Source organism: Mercenaria mercenaria, chromosome 19 (assembly GCF_021730395.1).
Source record: "Mercenaria mercenaria strain notata chromosome 19, MADL_Memer_1, whole genome shotgun sequence".
NCBI classification, from domain to species: domain Eukaryota; kingdom Metazoa; phylum Mollusca; class Bivalvia; order Venerida; family Veneridae; genus Mercenaria; species Mercenaria mercenaria.
Genome location: NC_069379.1, coordinates 45,953,068 through 45,975,705, shown reverse-complemented (window position 1 = coordinate 45,975,705; position 22,638 = coordinate 45,953,068). Strand labels below are relative to the sequence as shown.

General features: G+C 34.7%; 1 protein-coding gene across 1 annotated transcript in view; it reads left to right on the top strand.

The window, feature by feature from the left end:
- Positions 1-2,432: 2,432 nt before the first annotated feature.
- Positions 2,433-22,638, top strand: part of LOC123542232 (uncharacterized) — a 66,976-nt gene continuing 46,770 nt past the window's right edge. The window contains exons 1-8 of the mRNA XM_053531346.1: positions 2,433-2,522; positions 8,476-8,578; positions 9,359-9,371; positions 12,498-12,584; positions 13,850-14,000; positions 18,827-18,888; positions 19,797-19,963; positions 21,161-21,319. Of these exons, the coding sequence (XP_053387321.1) occupies positions 2,433-2,522; positions 8,476-8,578; positions 9,359-9,371; positions 12,498-12,584; positions 13,850-14,000; positions 18,827-18,888; positions 19,797-19,963; positions 21,161-21,319 (832 nt within the window). The remainder of the gene's footprint in view (positions 2,523-8,475; positions 8,579-9,358; positions 9,372-12,497; positions 12,585-13,849; positions 14,001-18,826; positions 18,889-19,796; positions 19,964-21,160; positions 21,320-22,638) is intronic.

The window sequence follows — 22,638 nt, the reverse complement described above, 5'->3', positions numbered from 1 at the left end:
CGAAGTACTGTAGTTGGCCCAAGGACAGAAGGCAAAAAACCTGGACAACGTAAACGGAAAATTAATGAACGTACGGTGACGGTAACAAAAAAGGCTAAAGGAGCTGAACATGTATGATTTCCACTGTGTCACACACTATGAATATTGTGTAACACCAGATTTTACTCTGCAAACATAAACTGAAAGAAAGAAGAAAAAAAGTAACAGATATATATATATCTATATATGTAAATATTTTGTAAATATTTTGTAAATATGTTTAACACGATGAACATTGTGTCAGACCAGTTTAAAAAAAAAAAACAAAAAAAAAACATCTTTATATGATAAAACGTGAACATACAGATGTAAAATGTTGTTCTTTTTTATTTCAACAGCCTTCATCAGCCAACACTGTGATTCCGTCTTATTCCCGCCATCTGTCAAATCGTTGGGCAATATTAAATGAAAAATACATGAACATATACAATAGATGTAAAATGTTGTCCTCTTTCATTTCATCAAACTTCTAACGTCTTGCAAATTTATCTCCCTCTAATTCCCGCCAATCTGTCAAAAGGAAGGTCAAGGTTTGTGATTATGTACATGTCAGTTTAAAATATGCAATCAAATATATGAGATAGCGATTAAATGTGAGAACAGCTCAAGAAACATGACACAGTATTAATACTTGTGTACCTGACTAATTATTTATTTTTCTACGATACATGATACAATTATTTATTTTATCTACCTATAATAATCCATTAACATCCGCTGTTCTCTAAAACACTGGTCTTTAAAAAATCATATGCAATCATAATTTGATAATGTTTAATAATACAATTATTTATAACATTATTTTCAAATAAAACAAACTTGTGACGACAATGACATTTAATACTATTCGATTATTTTATCAAAGGGAAGTAACTCGGTATACAATTATCACTCTTTTTAATAAAATCCAAATTAAACCACTTTAAAAATGTCAAATTTCTTCAAAATTTCGTCTGTTAATATCTATTATTATATGTTATCAGAATATATTAACTTAAATTCCAAAACAGTAATACTTTTAGAAATATAAGTAGTTTTCGGTAATCAAAACTGGTTTTCGGTAGTTTTCGGTAATGGAGTAGTTTTCGGTATTCCCAAGTACCCAAATAAAACAATTGTGGAATGAACAATGCGAGTTTTCTTGGAAAGCTTTTACCCTTTGTTGCTGAAACCTCACAGGGCTCTGGACTGATTGAATCAATCTCGATTTCATTGTGAAGAACGTCACGAAACGTAAAATAACGCGTTGACTGATACTACTATCCGACGGAAACTGCTTCGAAACCAGTAGATTTAAACTGCGCTCGAAGAATTTTCTGGCTCTTTGAAAATTCAAGAGCGTCTATCAACATAGACTAATTTTCGACTTCAAAATTGCAAAATGCATACAAAACCATTAAAATATACCTAGTACCTACATTAACATTTTATATTAAAACATTCCTAAAAACAGAAACTCCTTAAATAAAAACGTAAATATGCATGACACCTGCTTTCAAAAATAAACTTCCATTTGCCTTGCTAACTCTGTACAAATGGCGGAGACATAAATAAGGGAGATAATTTATACACGTATCAAGTATTTGCGTACTGCAGTAAGGTAATATTCGTTGGCCTATCATATCACTACTGATCTAGAGCATTGTTTTCCATGCACACATGTCTATACGTGCATGGTCAGCATTATTTTCAATTTTATTAAAGACTGCCAAGAAAAATAAACCCACAACATCATGCCTACGTTACTTTCTTGCAATTAGATTGAAACTTTTGTTGTTAATTAAATATGTATTACTCACGATGTATACACAAGAATGAGGTTTCAATATAAGATTTAAGCTTTCTTCTCAATCCTATTCATTCATCTATGATTTATATTCTAAACTCTGTAAGCTTGGACTAATATGACTATAATATTATAGGGAGGTTTAAATGCGTCAAGTCGCGAAATTAGTTTTCGTATCTTAAAAATACGACCTATTTAAATGATATTTAATATTCTTGGAAAATATAGAATGCTTTTTATTGTTTAACGTCGGAATTAAATACTATTGATACTTAAGACCTGTAATGCTTAGTTACTCCGTCACCGGGCGCGAAGGTTATGGCGGGGTATTTGTAAGCTTCAGGTTTAGAGTTCGGATTTCTATTGGGAACTTTTTACATGCTTTTTTATTTTATAACATATCAGTAATACTTATACTAGGTAAAACTTTTAATTTGAATTTTTTCATTTTCTTGTATTTGTGCAGGAATTGAATTACTTGCTATCGCCGACTTTTGATACTGAAACTTCGCTAGATGATCGTGTTAGCAGTGGAGGTTTTAGAAGAGGCTTGCCAAGCAGACGACACAGGATCAACCTGACGACCACGTCGCTGTGACCAACAAAAATGAATCTCAGAGTGATGTATATGACGTCTCAGATTACTGTGGACCGAAATCAAACACATATTCTCAGTCTACGAGAGTTGTCCAAGAACGTAAAAAAATGTGTCTCTTGGGGGCATTAAAAAGGGCAGGTGATAATGCCAGATGTAAAAATAAAGAACGCGACAAAGATCTCACAGAGGTCGCAGTGATGAGCCACCAATACATTTGCCGTGATCGGACTCAAAGATTTCAATTAATCATCACCGGTACAAAGAGTTGTGCATAGAGAATGACAAATCATACGATGATTTAACAACATTCAAAGACCTGTGGTCAACATGTATTCCGCATATAAAGATAAGTTCACCAATGGAACATTTGTGTCGCACTTGCGCAGATCTTAGACAAGAAATGAAACTTGCTATGAAGGAAGATGATAAGTTGTCGGCGATAGGAAGATATCAATCATATATTCTTCAAGCTAGAAAGGGGACGTGTACCAGAAGTGTGTAGGAAGGTCAACTGAAATGTTTAGGTAAAGACAAGAACTTGATCCATCTGCGGGAGACAATTTTTCAATAGACGATATACATTATATATTTGACTTTTACCAGTACGTCAAGGTACAGATATTTAGTTTCTAGGTAGATGGTTACTGCTAGTACAACTACATCATCAGTGAAAACGAAACACTAGGTATGTATTTGGTATTTGTGCGTGCGTACGTGCGCTTGTTTTTATTTTTTGACCATCTGCACTTGCGTATATATAAAAAAACAACAACATTTATATGAAAAAAAAAAAAAAAAAAAAAAAAAAAAAAAAAAAAAAAAAACCGCATGAAATCCATCATCTGTAAAACGCATCACCTACCAAAGGATGTCACTGATATTCCGGACGTACTGCCACCTGGCGGACTGAGCAAAGTGAGACAAGAATACTTGTTCCGGCACGTGAGGCCACTTGTTAGACAACCATTTCAGAACATACTTTGCCCGATTCCTACCAAGACCTCAATAGAGTTGTTTAGTGTTTAGTTTAATGCCAGTATATGTAATATGTTAAGTTATTGAAACAACGTGACAAGTCTTACGATGTGAACAAAATTTGAAACGTTACCATGGAAACTAATATAATAAGCTATTAAAGCAACAATTAATATTCATCGGGAAGAGTGTGTTATAATTGTAAATTATTTCTGATAATTTATTCAAAATGAATTCAACGTGTATGTTTACGTACTCGTTTTATGAAGCAAAACATGGACCGTCAGTACAAAAAATAGAATACTGCTTAATATTTTCCCAAAACCGGTGTAACTATCGTGTGCAGTAAGTCAGCAGACCAGTTTTTTCCAGTAACGAAACTTTAGTTATTTGCGTAACATATCCCGTAATCCTACTGAATTTGAAATGTTCTGAAGGCCATTCCCCGAAAGTCTATTTTTAAAGATTTTTTTTAGAAAAAATACCATATAATAGTGTTACCATGGAATCGAGGAATTCTTGATAGTATCTATTTGCTAATGTTCTCAAATCTGTAAAATCTGTGTGCAAAATAAAATTTTAAGTACAAATGCCTTTAAAGAATCATTGAAAAGGAAACAGCTAATGAAATTCAAGTAGGGAAAAAAAAAAACCCACTGAATGTTGGACATATTTCACCAGACCTATATTGTTTTTCTACTAGTTTGGTGTGATTAAATGAACAAAAATGACAAGTAAATGAATTTTAGCGGTTTCTTAATATCACGTGCAGAAGTATGTAACTATTTAGATGCTGAATTAAAATATCATCTTTCTATTTAAAAACAGTTGCTATGGAAACAGTAGCTATCGATTCTGACCATTCTATGTTTTACTCAGACGTTAAGTTTACATGGCAAAGACAGTAAAAGTCAATCATTTAATAATATATGTGTTATTACGCAAATAGAGAAACCGATGAAAAGTTAAAAGACAAAACTGCTTCATCAACTTCTGGATGCGATATCCAAAATCTACGCTTTCCTATTAAAAGGATATATTACAGGAAACACATATTTATGCAAAATAGATAATTTTCAATGCTTTTGTGTGCCTTTTTTTATAAGTGTGGGCAGTTCTTCTTGATTATAATATCATGAATCTCCTAAAAATAATATTTTGTTAATTTTGTTATTCGTTGCTATGGCAACGAAAATTATAATTAACTTTATTCCATTTAAAACTTATAGATGAAAAGCATCATTTGTGTATATGCTGTAGAATATTTAAACAGTTCATTCCTACTTTTTAACTGCAGATAATAAAATGATGAAATCTGTATACTGGTCAAAAGAAAAAAAAACTAAAATTATTAACTAATGTTGCTTTTTTATTGAACTACATCATGTCACAAAATAACGCATATTTCCATATTTACTGAGCGTGGGCAACTGAAACTTCGGTTTTCCAAGAATTTGTGGGTGGGGAAAACTCGAGGAGCCCCTGCAGGCAGGCATTTTTAGGCTCAGGAGAACACACCAACCTTCGATAAGGTGGCTTCCTTGCATGAAGAAAGTTATACCTCAAGTGAGGTTGAAATACTTACTAGTGTGAAAGTCTTACACTGATTCTGTGTCCGTTTTCGTTTTACAAATATTAAACAAATGAGCCGTGTCATGAGAAAACCAACATAGTGGCTTTGCGACCAGCATGGATCCAGACCAGCCTGCGCATCCGCGCAGTCTGGTCTGGATCCATGCTGTTCGCTAAGAGTTTCTCTAATAGCAATAGGCTTTGAAAGCGAACAGCATGGATCCTGACCAGACTGCGCGGATGCACAGGCTGGTCTGGATCCATGCTGGTCGCAAAGCCACTATGTTGGTTTTCTCATGGCACGGCTCAAATATTCAGTTAAATTTCGTCAACATAAATGATACTCTCAATCAGAAATTACAAATGGTTTGTCCAATACACCATACTTTAAATTACAAGAGTTTACATACCACGAGGGTCGCAGAAGTTTACACACCACGAGGGTCGGAATGCACGAAATTTACGTTCTTGTATTGTCCGTAAGTATTGACCTGGCACTTATTAATCTTCGCCAATATTTTCGGGTGTTTTCGTTGTTTTACGCGATATTTGTGCCCTGAAAATACCTTTTATCAAAATAACCAACTTAGATAACCAACGGCACAGTGGTGTAGTGGTAAACTCTCTAACTTGTAATGACGTTACCATGGGTTTGAATTCATTTCTAACCATTTTTTTAATATATATATAATTCCGTGTGTTTGTATTTGTATCTATTTTACATTATTTCATGAAACAATTCATTTTGTGTCGTTAACAACAGTTCTTTGAATTGTCCGTTAAAAAAGTCCCGATTTTTCATCACTTGCCACGGTTTGGTCAGCGCATGTTTACAAATTTTATTTAATGTTAGAAGGCTTGATGTTCGTGAAGTTGTGTAAAGTGATAATTTTGATGATACTTTGGTTTTATTTTGTAATTGTAAGAGATTGTCATAGGTTGGTAATACATAAACAAATAAACTATATTCTGATACATATTGTCTATTGTTTCGTTGTCCATCGTTCGTAAATGTATTGTAGCAGTATTACAACAGTAGCTTTATTATAGTTTGAAATCCCTTGGTTCCCCTTGACCATAAACGACATGTACTGCTGACCCTGTACACGGACAATCAAATCACATGACCTAAACTGACCATTCACAGCAAATAAACATTCGGACCCGCCATTTTTGCAAAACATCAGTGTAACGCCATATTTTTTTGCTAACAAATATTCCAAAATTCTGTAGACATATATATATACATATATCAGCAGGTAATTATTATAAGCTTGTGCCACTAGTTTTTATCTACAGTTACATGTACATTTATATATTTGTTGATTGGTGTATTGGTCCGATGAATTGTTGACATTTTTTCAGTTGTCCGTGTAACGGGCATTCATCGCGATCCCGTTATTGCTTGACCGTGTTTCAAGTATTGCCCGGTATAGTACTTTTATATCAGTAGCTGTTTATTTATTATGATATTTTATATATGTTTCAGCTGATTTATATATCACTGTATATTGGTTTGAGGCCATACATCATATCACAACAAATATCAGGTGTTCCTCTTTTGTTGTCACGTCCAACCCCCGACCAAAACACGAACTGGCAACCGGCGACAAATTGCACCAAAAATGGAACCGTGACGACATTACACTGGTTAGTCTCCGACGTCTGTATAATTGCTAATATATAAAGTACCCGCTGGAATTCGAGAACGAATTTCAAAATAGTGTGGAAATATGTCAAAACATGTTCAAATTTATTATAGGTCAAGGTCACCAAGTTGTTATACTTGGATTATTTTTTTAGCTCATCTGATTTTTTTAAAAAAATGATGAGTTATTGTCACCACTTGAGCGGTGTCGGCGTCTGCGTCTGCGTCGGCGTTGCCTGGCTGAGTTTTATGTTTAGGTCAGCTTTTTCCTAAACTAACAAAGCTATTACCTTGAAACGTGGACATGTTCAACCATCATAAAGCAGACCCTGTACATCAAAACATAACTCCCTCTGTTTTTGCAAGAATGATTGCCCCTTTTGGATTTAGAAAATCAGTTTCTTGGTTAAGGTTTTATGTTTAGGTCCGCTTTTCTCCTAACTATCGAAGCTTTTTGCTTTAAACTTGCAACACTTGTTCACATCATAGCTGATCCTGTACCGCAAGAACCCTCAAACCTCACCGTGCTTTTTGCAAATTTATGGCCCCTTTTTTTGGACTTCTTAGAAAATCATTTTTTTGGATGAGTATTTGTTTAAGTCAACCTTTCTCATAAAACTATCAAGCTATTGCCTTAAAACTTGCAACGGTTTTTCACCTCATAAGAGGCCACTGTCATAACGAAAACCGAACTCTATCCTGCTTTTTGCAAGAATGTTGGCCTTTTTTAGACTAGAAAACTCATGGGTAGGACATAATTCTGTTATACAAAAAACTAGATGAGCGTCAGCACCCGCAAGGCGGTGCTCTTGTTTTCATGTTATATTTGTTCGAAAGCTTCGTTTATAGGCATATCTTTTGTGCTTTTAAATATGATGACCTGAAATTTAAACTTTTTCTTTATAATCATCATCTGCATGTGTGGTTACAGTCCCCATAAATTTAATTGTGTTATTGACAGAATTATGTCCCTTTCATACTGAAAGTTGTTTTTTTCAACCTTCGCATTCTGTATGTAACTAGTACAATATAAGATAATGACTTGAAACTTAAAATGTATCTTTATCATCATCATCTGCATGTGTAGTTGGTGTATCTTCCTTTTAAAATAGATGTCTCTTAATGAGACATAAATTCATTTTACTGTTACACATTGGCTTCTTCTAAGATGATATGTAGTTTTACATGAAAACCAAACCGTATTTCGCTTAAACGTCCCATTACGTACCTCTCGTGTTATTAATTGACCTCTAGTATGGACGCGCGGTGATTTGCGCCAATTTCAGTTTTAAACGATTTTTAGCTCGACGTTTCCAAGAATATGGGAGCTATCCTTCGCCCCGGCGTCGGCTGCTTCGACTGTGTAGCGTTAGTGTTAGAAACACCCTCGATGTGTCACACAAAATGTTTACAGTTTGCGTACAACCCCAAATATTTTCACAGTCCTATAAGATATTGCTCCATATTTTGCATACTTGTTTACCATCTGACCAGTCTGTTAAAAGGAGGCAAACTCTGCAAGCATTTGACTGAATTATGTCCCCTTTTCGACTTAGAATAAAGTTATCCCCCCACAAGTTCGCGTACCACCCCAATATGTGAAAGATCCTTGAGATAATGCTATCATATTTGCATTACTTGTTTACCATCATGACCCCCGTCTGTCCAAGGAGGAGGCAACTCACTCCCGCATTTTTTAGCTAATTATGGCCCTTCGACTTAGAATATGCTTATGGTAATGTAAGTTTTACTCATAGCTTACAATTATTATACTATCAAGCACTGAGAATAGTTGAGCGTGCTGTCCACTGACAGCTCTTGTTGTTTGTATACTTACAGATACCGTATGACGCTTAGACGAGTTCGCAGTTTATGAGGGGTGTGTTGGCGAAGATAGGGTGCAGAGAGGTGGAAGCAGGAGTTACTGTGTCAGCAGAGACCGTTGACTTTGATCCTTGTGGTAAGTTACAAGTTTTTATGCATATTTTCAATGGCTTTGACCATTATGTTAACCACGCACTATCTTACCCCCCCAATATTTTAAAAATAGTTTGATGATTATGTTCTCGGTCACCTTGCTGAAGACCCAGGATGAGTTTTTTGAACTGTTCGTCCACTCGTTCATTTGTTCATTACGGCTATTTTTTGTGGTGACCAATAGGGGCACAACACATAGGTGGATTGTGATTAAAAGTGAGGGATCTGATTTATTGTAGTGACAAGGTTTTTGGGGAGTTGGTTCTAAAGGCCGTTAGCGTTAGGAAAAGAGGGGTTGTTTTCGCAAAAATTTGTCCATAAAATAATGAACGCTTCATTGTTTTTCCCGTTACATATGAGATGTTTGAACCAATAAAACGCGATGGTTTTTTGTTGATCGACTAGTACCATTAGTGTGTTCGGGGTTTCTTTCGAAAAATGCGGAGCATAAAACATATCAACTACAGGTTACATACCTATGTATTGTACTACCATTCCTGTCTTTCATTTTGGCGAAGAACTAAATCGTCCGAGTCCAATTTCTTTGACGAGCGCCTCTGGCGGTATGCTTTGCTTGTATTTTTTCAAGGGATTCGCCGTATTCTGTCACAATTCGCATCGAAATTAATTGGATAGCATTTTGAAAATCTTAGATTTAGGGCTATATTCATAGGGAATACTCCCAACACTATTCATTGAGTAACGCAACCAGATTGCCTAACGGTCAGTCTTTATCGGGAAAGATTTCCATTTGTATTCATAGAGGTGAGCCCAGAGTGAGTGATGGACCCTTGAGAGTTTCTTAATGTCTCATAATTAAGTTTAGATGACAATATTTTACAATGTTTAATTAAATCTGAAGGTAAGATGAGCAGATGTATGTTAAAGCGGAGGAAGTTCATATTTGTGCAAGGTATATTTTGGAAAAAAAAAATTTATTTGTTATTTTTAATATATGTTGTGGGTACGACGAAAACGCAAAAAAACTCCAACAAATTAAAGACTGTTTAATTCATTAAAATGGTTTAAAAACAGATATAGGAAATCAAAATATCCCATTTACGAAAAAAAAAAAAAAAAAAAAAAAAACAACAACCTTTTAGGGGGGGGAGCCAACCGGAGCTCATCAGTCACTCCCAGAAACACACGTCGTAGTAACAAATACATTTCACAAGCCTATAATTGAGCCGTGCCATGAGAAAACCAACATAGTGGGTTTGCGACCAGCATGGATCCAGACCAGCCTGCGCATCCGCGCAGTCTGGTCAGGCTCCATGCTGTTCGCTTTAAAGCCTATTGGAAATTGGAGAAACTGTTAGAGAACAGCATGATCTGACCGACTGCGCGGATGCGCAGGCTGGTCTGGATCCATGTGGTCGCACAACCCACTATGTTGGTTTTCATGGCAGGCTCATATATCGGTTATTTCATCCTGAAAACATATAAAACCAATCCGTTAAATTGACATGACATGAAGACAGTATAAATATTAAATCTCATTAAACGCAGCAAGAACATTTAATTTTATAAAAAAGCTATGAGCCGCGCCATGAGAAAACCACATTAAAGCGTTTGCAGTCTGCTCAGGATCCTGCGTTCGCTATCAAAGCCTATTGAAATTAGAGAAAACTATTAGCGAAAATATGGATCATGACCAGACTGGCCGATGCGCAGGTTGGTCTGGATCCCTCCTTGTCGCCACACGCACTATGATGTGTCTCGTGGGGTGGCTAATTATGCATTAGTGATTAAATTTAAAAAAAAAAAATAAATCGCGGATGGCATTCGGGAACACCCGATATTACTTTACTGCCCCACAATTTACTGCCCAAACATTAAACTTAGTCAAGCGGTTGATCTCTATTGCTTGCTCCAAATATAAACTTTAACACTGAATTTTTTGTCTCATGAAAAATGTATAATTTACGCGGACGAACAGTATGGAGGTGCCTCGTATAACGACTTTTACTTATCGAAAGCAGTAAGATTCAGCCCAAAATCAAAGAAGCATTTTAATTGTTGAATGGACAAGGAATCGACCTTGTATGAGAGTGTAGTAAAAGTTATGTGGAATATATTTTACTTTAAACACCTATTTAGAAAGTCAGGAAGGTAGTATGGCGGAAAGTATTAACAACAATGAATCTAAAGATTTTATGTTAATATTTAAATTGTATGCAGTGTGGCTCCGTTAAATAAGCCATGCATAAAGTAAAATAATGAATTTCGTGAAATCGTCAACAAATGTAGACATTCTCCATATACTCCTACAGAAAAATTGTTAGCCTGAACGGTTTGTTGCTTTTAACGAGCCTAAAAATGTTGCATCCTTTAGCGTTAGTTTTGTATCTTTTATTAGCGAGCTTTGATTTTGTATCATTTAGCGTTGGTTGTATCATTTTAGTCATATTTAGCGTCAGACTTACATAAAGCGTAACGTAAAGTTTTGCTGGAAAATAGTCCGTTTTTCGAGTATAACATGTTTTCAATTCGAGGAATTTTATGTAAGTCTGTCGCTTTAATACGTCATAATCTTAACGTACGTCATAGATCATGCACGAAATTTATATCACAGGAAAGGATTTTTTTTAATCTTTAAAAAATGTATTAATTTCATTCGTGTCCGCTTCTATCTAAAACAGGGATATGCTGAAAACCTCGGAAAAAACTGTGAAAATGATGCCAAGAAATTACGCCCTAAAAGTGCCGCTAGTGGCCAAGTTTGACAGCGTACTAAACAAATGTGCCGTGCCATGAGAAAACCAACATAGTGGGTGTGCGACCAGCATGGATCCAGACCAGCCTGCGCATCCGCGCAGTCTGGTCAGGCTCCATGCTGTTCGCTTTTAAAGCCTATTGGAATTGGAGCAACTGTTAGCGAACAGCATGGAGCCTGACCAGACTGCGCGGATGCGCAGGCTGGTCTGGATCCATGATGGTCGCAAAGCCACTATGTTGGTTTTCTCATGGCGCGGCTCAAATGTGGCTTAAATAAGAGCAGAACGGACAACGGGAATAAATCCGAAATATTTTCAATTTTTCTCTGTCCATTTTTCTTCTTCCAATCTGGTGGTGATAGTTTCGACTTCATATTTGATAAAGAGTGTTTTTTGAAACTTTTGGCACATTCAAATCTGTGTAACGCAACACAACACGGGTCTGAACATTTTTGATGTTTATTTACACAGTAGAATATTTCGTACATAACTTTCATAATTCATTTTGTAACTTCTTTAGTCTTAAAGAGTGTCATATTTAAAACCTAACTTAATATCTACGAGACCCATTCCTAGGTCTCAGTCCGGACAACCGGCCTAAGCCTAGTCTGTCTTAGACCCTTTCTCCATCCGAGATATCTAAAACAGCAAATATACAGTAAAACTTGTGCTAGCGACCACCCGCGAATAGCGACCACCTGTCGACAACGACCGGTCTCTGGTTCCCCCGTAGAAAAGTGCTTATGAAAAGGCGGTGAATAGCGACCGCCTGGCGACCGGCCTTATTCATTACCATGGGTCATATTTGCCCCCAAATAACGGCCAAGCTAGGACCGTTTTCCGGCATGAAATATTTGGAAATCCGCGATTTTACGATTTTGCATTATAGCAAACATAATAATTACTGCTTGATTGAAAATTTTCGGGTTTGCACCGGTCGACTGGTCTTAATCCATACTGGTCGCAAAGTCTTTATGTTGGTTTTCTCATGGCGTGGCTCATATATTGTTTCTAAATGTTTTAAACTCAATACTAGCAAGGCTTTTCTTATGAGTTATTGGTATCATTTTGTCATCTATCATTTGTGTACAAGTTTTGTAAAACATTTTTTCACTGTTTGACTGTTTCTTGTGAAAATGTATCATAGGTATATGATTGATGCTAACCTGTGCAATATTATTTCAGATATGTTATGCTGGTAAACCGTCGAAAAGATATTTCAGCTACATATGGTGGAAACCTGGAGAAAAAAGACGGCCCCAGCGTGATATGGTAGGTAAACAGTGAAAAGGACAATTCAAGTATGTATGGTGGTAATGGTAACCAGTGGAAAGGTATTTTATTTACGTATGGTAGTAGCAAGTGACAAATGTATTTCAGTTATGTACACGGAGAACTAGTGAAAAGATAGTTCAGCTATATATGGTGGTAAGCGGAGAGAAGATGCTGCAGTAATGTTTGGTGGTAGCAAGTGACAAATTGGCACATGGGGTGAGCAATGAGAAGACAGTTTAGCTACATATGGTGGTAAGAGAAGTGAGATATTGCCGTTATGTATGGTGGTAGCAAGTGACAAGTTATGCAATGGGTGAGCAGCGCAACCCCGTATACCCCGTCCATATGGTGGTAGCAGAGAGAAGACATTGCAGTTATATATGGTGGTAGCATGTGACAAGTAAATGAACATGGGTTCGAGGTGAAGAGGGCCAGTTCAGGCTACCATTGGTGGTAGGCAAGGGAGACATTGCAGTTATGTATGGTAGGGATAGCAGTGACAAACTTTGTACATATTTAGGTGGTAAGCCGTGCAAAAGACAGTTCAGCTAATATGGTGGTAAGCAGAGGAGAAGACATTGCCGTTATATATGGTGGGTTGCAAGTGACAACTTTCTGTAATATGGTGGTAAGCAGAGAGAAGACCATTGCAGTATATATGTTGGTAGCAAGTGAACTTTATGTAATGGGTTAGCAGTGGAAAGACAGTTCATCTACATTCATGGTGGTAGACAACGAGAGACATTGCACTGTCATATATGGTGGTTAGCAAGTGCAACTTATGTCATGGGTTAGCCCGTGAAAAGAAGTCAGTTCAGCTTATATGGTGAGTAAGAGAGCGGAGATGATGCTGCAGTTATGTTGGTTGGTGCAAGTGACAAGTAATGTGAAATGTTATCAACTGCAATATGAAAACTGACCTTAAAAACCTTATTCTTTATTGAAAACGTTCTTACTTGGTGTGGAGTTGGGGGTTCGATGAGGATAGATACTTTTTTTGTAGTTTGGCTAAAGAAGTGTTAAAGAATACATTGTTGTAACTTCTAAAAAACACTGTCGGATTGGAATTTTGTGTTTGGCAACAGTCTGCATTCCTACACCAGTGAGAAGATGTTTTAGTCCTACATGGTGGTAGCAAGTGACAAGCTTTTTCAGTTATGCACGGCGGTAGCATGTGAAAAGATATTTCAGTTATGAACATGGGTAACAAGTGAAAATGTATCATAGGTAAATTCTTGATGCTAACTGTGCAATATATTCAGTTATGTATGCTGGTACCGTCGAAAAGATATTTCCGTTACAACTGGTGGAAACCCCCCTGGGAGAAGAAAGAAGGCCCAGTTGCATATGGTGGTAACAGTGAATGAAAAGACAATTCAAGTACTGTATGGTGGTAATGGTAACCGTGGAAAGGTATGTTATATACCGTATGGTAGTTGCAAAGTGACAAATGTATTTCCGGAATTATCGATTGAAATATTTTATCATTCGTCATCCACTCGAGCATGTTTATGCACATTTTGTTTTTAATTTTAAAACATCGACATTGCTGTTCTATACAAATCTACTGCTTCGGTTACAGATTATACTCCAGTGACCATGATATCCATATACATGTTTCCTTTCAGCTGTTTCGTTAGCTTCGAATTGTCCTTGTCTAGATGCCTTTTAATCGTAGACTCAAATAAAAAAGGAAAATAATCCCGAAAGGGACCTGACAAAATCTGTATTCCTCTATTCAACTCTCATCATCAACAGGATTCTCCAAATCCTTTAACCGCAGAAGTCGAGTAACATTCTTTTCATACTTCTGTAACCCAACTTGTTATCTATGTCTGACACAAGACCGATCTTATGCAATCTATGAGAATGATGATGAGAATGCCTCAAAGGTCACGTAATAAGACTGGGCTTCTGTTCAAACTTTTATTACAACTTGTATTTTCTTTTCCCGTCTTGTCGGAGGCATCATACTCTATTTTCACCTTTGTCGTGTTTTACGGGTGTTATCACAACATGTGTTGAATGTAATGTTTTTACATTTTCATGGTCAAGGCATATGAATCATTTTAGTAGTACACAATTGTTAAATTTGTTCCGTTTAAATATGTCCTTTAGAAATGAACATGTCCCAAAGAAACTACAATTTTTTAAATTAATATATTATTCATTAATAATATATAATTCATTAACACTTCAATATACTGATAAAAAATATCAAATTATAAGTGAAATAAATCCAAGGGTGAGTTATTAAAAACAGAAAAAAGAAACAGCAGGATTTTATTTCAAATTAAGAATTGACGGACTATTTATAAACGCTGCTCACGTATACCGCTTGTATAAAAATACTTAAATACTTAATTCAATTGGATAAAACTTTGCGGCTGAACAATGTTTTCGGCAAAAATGTAGGAACAATCTGACGAGGAGAACTGAAGCCTGGAATTTTATATTTTAGCAAAAGATAAGGATTCGAATCTGAAGTTTGACCATTCAGTCCGTTTCCCGCAGAAGCTTTACAATCCACGCACAGGCTATTTCAGAGTGCATTAATATATTTATAACATCGCATTAAAGATAGCTATTTCTTCTGCTTTTCTTAAAGTTGTAAACATCCGCGGGAGAAAATAATTCTCCCATGGGAGGACAAGCTTTGAATTCGTCAAGGAATTCATTATTTGAGATATGTAAAACGAAACGGCCTGTTATTTTTATAAGACTTGAAATATTTGTAAGATGTCAAAAATGTCAAAGATAAAAGGTAAATGAGTTTCCGAAGATTCTGGATTAGAAACTTAATCCGAAGACTGTTTAATATCCTTAAGATGTACATACATGATAATACTAAATGAAATTTTAATATGTGGCGTTTTATTTATGAATGTTTGATCAACTGGAGTATTATGGCAATTTTTAGGATAATGTACAATAGATTTGACATGCCGATATCATGGATATGATTATTATGTATGAACTATCTATGTTGTAACGTGTCTAAAGTGAAGATAAGATATTAAAACATCTTACATGTTCAATGATTAAACAAGATGGCATACATTCAGCTTGAAATGCATGAATCTCCTTAATCAGAGCCTGTACATTTTGTCTAACAATATCATAGACCATACGTTTATTTACGATTGTGTATAGTTTTATTTAAGTAAACATTGTAGAAAAAAAGCCAATTAGGGAAATTGTTATCATAATTGTGATTCTCGTAAACGTAAAAAGTAAATCTTAAACAAGTTTTCATTTACACAATGTATATAAATTTTGTTTTGTGACAGAATTTTCTAAATGACTTGCATAATTGTAATATACCAGTTACGGTATAATCAGATTATAAAAAATAACATCTTTTCTTACCATATCTCAAAGATTTTATTGACCATTGCAAACGGGATCATTTTTCAAATTTTCATAAATTATGAAATCATATGGTTGTTTTTGTCAAATGTCTCTTTACGTAGATTTAGTTCTTACTTAGTAATATATTTTCTATCAAAAACAAATTTGAATATATTTGGCTTAGTTTCCTTTCATAGTTTTCTTAAGGTCATGCGATAGTCCTTAGAAGTATGTAAGTAATAGGAACCAGTGTAGAAAATATTTCGGGCATTTGGGTTATGGTCTTCATTTAATATCTTTATATTATAGAAGTTAATTTAAGCTGCAGATTGGGGTGGTAAAAGGCTTTATCATTTTGTATTATTTCTCATATATATTCTCAGGTACACCTATTATTTATAGCTTGCCTCTTTTGTTAACAACAGCAAATGATTTCTTCCCTATATATTTATTTTTTAATGTGATTTTGCTTCTTCAAGGTAAATACTCCAATGTAAAAATTACATTATTTTTGAAACTTATATTCAATGTATTTTTTTTTTGTTTACTTTATTTTTCTTCTTTTTAGTTAAACCGCTCAACATTACCAATACACGACTCGTAAATGGATCTGGGCCATATGACGGTCGCATGGAATTATATGTCGATGGGCACTGGGGAACGATCGATAAAAGTTATGTAAATATGTATGCGGCACAGACACTATGTAACATGCACGGTGCAAGGTAAATACATACAAACATTAAAGTCTTATTATAGATAAATTATTCAATCATTTATATAATTAAATCCGATCTTTTCTATTAACACATTGCTACGAATGATTCAAATCTTCAAGTGCTAAACATAAATACATATTTTATGTATTAAGATAAACAAACATAAAGAAGTTGATTAAACGTATAATTAGGTTGCTCTATTCTTAATAACATTCTGAAACAAGCTACTTATAATCGATAAAACAGCCATACATGTATAATTAACAGTGATAATATTTCAATGCTTGACCATTAACTCCCATATTAATAGTGAAAAAAATGGATGTTAACAACACCAAGTCAGGAAAAGAGAGTTCTTAATGCAAACTGAACAGAATATAATACATGGACACTCTTTTCCGAAAAAAAACCCAACAAAAAACGAGTGTCCATTGACTAACATAAGCATTGAATTCCGACAGAAACAACATGTAATCAAATCTTTCAATTCTTTTAGGACATCATCTTCAAAAAACTGATACATATCTCTATTTCAATGAATTTACAATAATTTCCCAGTAGTAAATGTTCCAATTACTAGAAATAACGTAGGTTTCGGGTATTGTTCATATATATTTTAATCTTTAGATATGAAAAACGTCACAGGGTTTGGATCAGGTAAATAAGGTGGCAATGTCCACCTTCCTCCATTTCAGAAGCAAAAAAGAAAAATAGAACACTTAACATCACACGTCGTGTATAAGACGGACTCCGGTTTACCCCTTGCTTGGAGGTTTCTGGTTTTAAATTGAAGAATCGTCCAGTGTCTGTATGGCAAGATGGACAAGGCACTTGAACAACTGTCCCGCTAGTATTGAAGAAAACTGCTTACAACATTCGTCTCTTGGCCATAAGGAGGCGTTCTTTTATCTTTTCACTTCCATTGCTTATTATCTGCCCCACAACTGTTACAGCCTTCGTATTTTTCAAAAGCTCTCGAGGACATTTAAGGCAATGTTTCTTTTGCAAATGAGGTACCCACCTACCAAAACCTCACACAAACCTTTCTCAGGTCCAAACACCATTTTCAGAATTATTTGCAAATATCTTTCACGGACAATCGTACATGCTGTTCGGTCACAGCTTTACTTATGCAGCAGCGATGTACGTGCCCGACTTAGTTTTGGCTGCAGGGAATCCTAAGGAAATGTCCGATTGTTGTTTTTTCCTGCTTATATTTATGCGTTTGTGTGCTTTTTCGTCTGTGTGTCTATGGTCGTGCACTATATAGTTGTTTTATCTTATTTGTCTTTTTATCTATTCCATTTGTATGTTGGTGTGTATGTATGTTTAACTTTTTACATGAGCGCTGCTGTGGTTTAGATAGAAGTGTCATTATGATTAAGGAACATAGTATTCCATTTTGTACATTCATCCCTGTTTTACTTTCCCCTTCAACCTCCATACCCAACCCCTCTGTACCCCTTCCTCTTCCTCCACCTCTGTTTATATTTTGCATTTACCTTATTTTTTGAAGAAACCCATCTGTAATATTTTCATGTTAGAGCTTATTTTTTGGTTGTGGGCCTACTTTGTAAGTGCGTGGCTTTGAGGCTGTGTTTGTGGTGTTCTGTGCTTTGTAGAAGTTTTCCAATGCCTGTCATCTTTTCTTGCCATGATAATAAAAGGTTTTGGCCTACCAGAACGGGTATCATCTTCGACAGATAATTTCTCAGCTTTAAAAGAATTAACATACCTAAAAACTGACAGCATTAAAATAGCTTGAAATACAATTCATTAAATATCTACTTTGAATCTATATCAAGCCTAATGCGGACTTTAATAATGCTATGCATTTCAATCCTTTCAGCTATTTTATAAAGTGACAAGTAAATTGCTCAATGAATATGACTGCGTGTATTTAAATTTGAAATTACTCGGTCAATTGAAAGCAATTTGCATGATATGATACCGCAAGCTATTGGACACATCATTGACGTGCAATGACGCGTTTTTAAAAATACCTAGGATTAAACAAGCCCGTTAGGGACAGAACTTTTGGCATGGCCCCCGACTTTTGTAAGCAGGTTTTATAATATTTATTGGAGGTTGTCTACTACATCCGTTTAGCTGTATTTATTAATGAAAATTAGCTGCATATGCTCCATTTATATTCGATATATCAACCAGGTAATTACAGTGAAAGCATGTGATGGAAGTTCAACGCTGCTTAAGATCCACAAAATTTTCAAGTAATGTAACAATTCACCCAACAAAGTTATGTGGGATAAAATAAGGCCGTGACTTTATTGTCAATTTTTGTGTTAACTTAAACTTACGGAACAAATCAATGTCTATCCTCACTTAATTAATATCTTAATTATTGTGAATTTCTATGTGCGAATAGATTCAGTAACTTTTGAAAATACTACAGTTCAAACTCACCATTTTTATTTCATTATAGTTTTTCTTTCTTATACACTGCTGATGTTCCAATGAATTTTATAGACATGCATTTCGAATAAACAAATTAGGCAAACCTGATGTTAAGTACTTAAAAATACAACATGAAATCCTTTCATTTCGAACAGAACTATTAATTTGTCGAACACATTTACCTGTTTAACATAAGCGACAGCCCTTCTCATATTATCATTATTGCGATATTATTCCACCATAATTGATGGTTTGGAATTTGCACTTAACTAAATTTTCCCATGAAATATTTGAGGGATTATTTCATGCCAAACTATTATTCCCGGACGATTATTTAAACGACTATCAATGAATTTATATTGCCTACTGTAATGCTATACAAAAATATTTTCTTATTGAAACCTTTAGATGAAGAAAAATCATAATATTAAAACATGTTATCGTTCATAGTTATTGTGCAGGATTTATAGTTTTTGAACTGATATGACAACAGATTATTTACAGGTGCAGTAAGGCGTTATGTAGAGTAAGGAAAACACCGACAAAAAATTGAAAGAAATTATTTCTTAAGAAAGTATAAATTCATATATTTCATTTATTTGGTGCCTAATTGGTGAATGATATATAATTTTATAAGGTTTTATGTGTGGAAATTATTCGACATAATGCAAAATGAAAGAAATATGAAATAGTCATGAAATGAATTGTTTCTGTTTGTTTCTAGTTTAGCTTTGTATTTCAATACTGCAAAATATGGGGAAGGAACTGGGCCAATACTTGCACAACATATATATTGCAATGCAGAGAAGGACACTATAAATAGTTGTTCACTGGAATCACCATGTCGTCCTTGTAGCTCACACCGGAACGATTTATCCATAGCTTGTACACGTAAGTAAATGCATTTTGAAGAAGTAGTATATAACAGTACCATGCTTTTAAATCAACTAATATATCAAAGCAATATTATGAACTTATACACTTGCGGATATATTTATGTGGGCAAATTACCGATTTATATTGTTGAAATATGTTAAATTATGGTTCTGCTATATAATATGTAAATTATTATAATTATGTGAACCAGTAGATGTAAAAGAGAAACGCAATTTAATGAAAAATATAGAACATCGACGTGACGTCGACGTGTAGCAGGAATAAATACCGAAGTAACACGTGCCAGCGGAATTCTTTAGGATTGGTAGACGTTCGAGTGATGTATTTTACGCTCCTAACTATGTATACAATGTGTGTATATACAGTCCAAAAAATGTTTGTAAGGATAGACGGATCCAAACGGAAGGGTAAGAAGCCTTTTACAGAAATATTTGGATAGCAAAATACAATAAATATCGTAGTCCTGACCAACCTATAAACCTGACCAGTCTATTTTATTAGTACATCAACACGGTTGACCCATTTAAACGAGCTGTAAAGTGCAACATGGGTTTATTGTATCATTTCGTGTTTGAAATATGTTTTATGTATAACAGTAAAGTAAATGTGGTACTACTTTTTTTCGGCTTCTGCATGTCGCGAAATGGTATCTCGATGTAACATAAAACATGTTATGAAATGTGCATTGATTTTTCTTTGTGAAAAACTTAAGACTTATGCATTAGCCCATAACAAACATTTTTTAGAAAGTTTTCGTATAAACACAATCTACAAATAGGTACCCATTGCTTTTAATATTTGCGTCAGAAAGACACATAGCTTTAAACTAGAAACATATGTTAATCTAAAATTTTGTATCTGAAGTCGTTTCATTCAGGACATTGTTTTATGATCATGATGTTTGTCGGCTACTAAATATAATGCCATTTTACTATGCCGGTTTACAGAACGGCCGTATCATGATGAATTCAAAGCAAATACCAACATAGACATTTTACTTAAGAAAAAGCAGTGTTCTGATCTTAATCAAATGATTTGATCTAAGTAAATGATATTACAGATGCTTAACCAAAGCGTTAAGAAATCCATGAAAGGTTTGCCAAATTTGATTCGGAACCTGTTGCTTCCATGTCATGCGCGTTCCACAGGCAGTTCAGTTACGTTGAGTAATGTTAAACTTTGAATTTTCAGCTTGTGGTTTACCAGACATTTATAATGGAGATCCAGTGGCATTCAATGGGACCGAATTAACAGTGACATGTCATACGGGGTTCTTTCCAAACCAGATAAAGATTAAATGTATGAATAATAATAGTTGGTCAGAGGAACAAAGATGTACCCCTCTTTATGGTATGGAAAATAATACTTATATCTCTATATCTTCTTTATTAATAATTTATAAATAGTTCGACCGTTTTTTGAAGCGTACACATTCCAACTGTACGCCTATTTGAATATACTAGTCATATCTCTAGTGCATGCATTTCAAATACCTAAAAAATCTGCTACTGTTTGCGATTTGCATCGATTGGAACTATTACGGTCTGCAGGTTTACACCACAAATTAAAGTGCGTGCGTGAGATATTTTATTGCCTGAATTACTTACCCCTGATGCAACTCAAAAACCTTGATCAGATCATGTAACTTAATAAATAGTGCTTATGATGAGACTATGATGAGCTGAAACTAGTTTGTATTTTTGTAATTAAATACTGTTGGAAAGGCATGTGAAGTCATTTTATTTATCTAACTATATGCACATCTATTGTTATATGTATCATGCGCCTCGAAGAAGAAGTGGTGTATTTTTTTCCTCAATATCTGCCTGTCGGTCGGTACACCGATTAGTTACCTATCAGCGACTAGAATATGTTTATTTTCAAGTTATCAAATACGAGTGTTCAATACATTACTTTAATTTATTTTAGTCGAAGATGAATAGGTCTGAAACTTATAAAATCACTACATCTACCTTTTCATTAAATATAACTTTTTTCAACCTCACTTTACTTTTATTATGCAACAATGCTTCCTCTCTGCATTGATGACTGCATTGACGTTCACTTTTACTGTATTATTACGCGAGTTTGACACAAAGTCACGATTTAGTTCCTAAAAGTCACAATCAAAAACATAAAAAAATAGTATTTCGCCTTTTACATTCAAGAAAGGGGACATACCTTCTTTAATTTTACACAACACTTTTATAAATATTTCCGTCTACTTCACATATCTATGCAGCATAATGATGCTGTGTAAAGCAAGAAAATGACGAAGCTGAGAGAGTTTGAGCTGCAAACTTTCTAGTTAGAAAGATTTTTCCATAGCTACAGATTCTTTTTAATTGCAGGATAATGAGTCAAGTCTCTGCGAAATTTGTAATATGGAAATGGAGTGTCAATAACCTATGTTTTGAAGTTGCAAAAAAACACGAACATTTTGGAACGAATTGTTTCAATATATATTCATTATAAATTTTTATCATTTCTTCATTCAAAAAAAAAAGAAAAACAAATATCATTTATTCCCTTGTTTTTCAAATATTACATATAATTATATTTGTGAAACGAAGAAAACAATTTAAACATATTTTTTTTCAATAATCGATGTAATCAACACAAATTATTTGATTTACAAACATAAATAGACATGGATGGTGAGATATTCA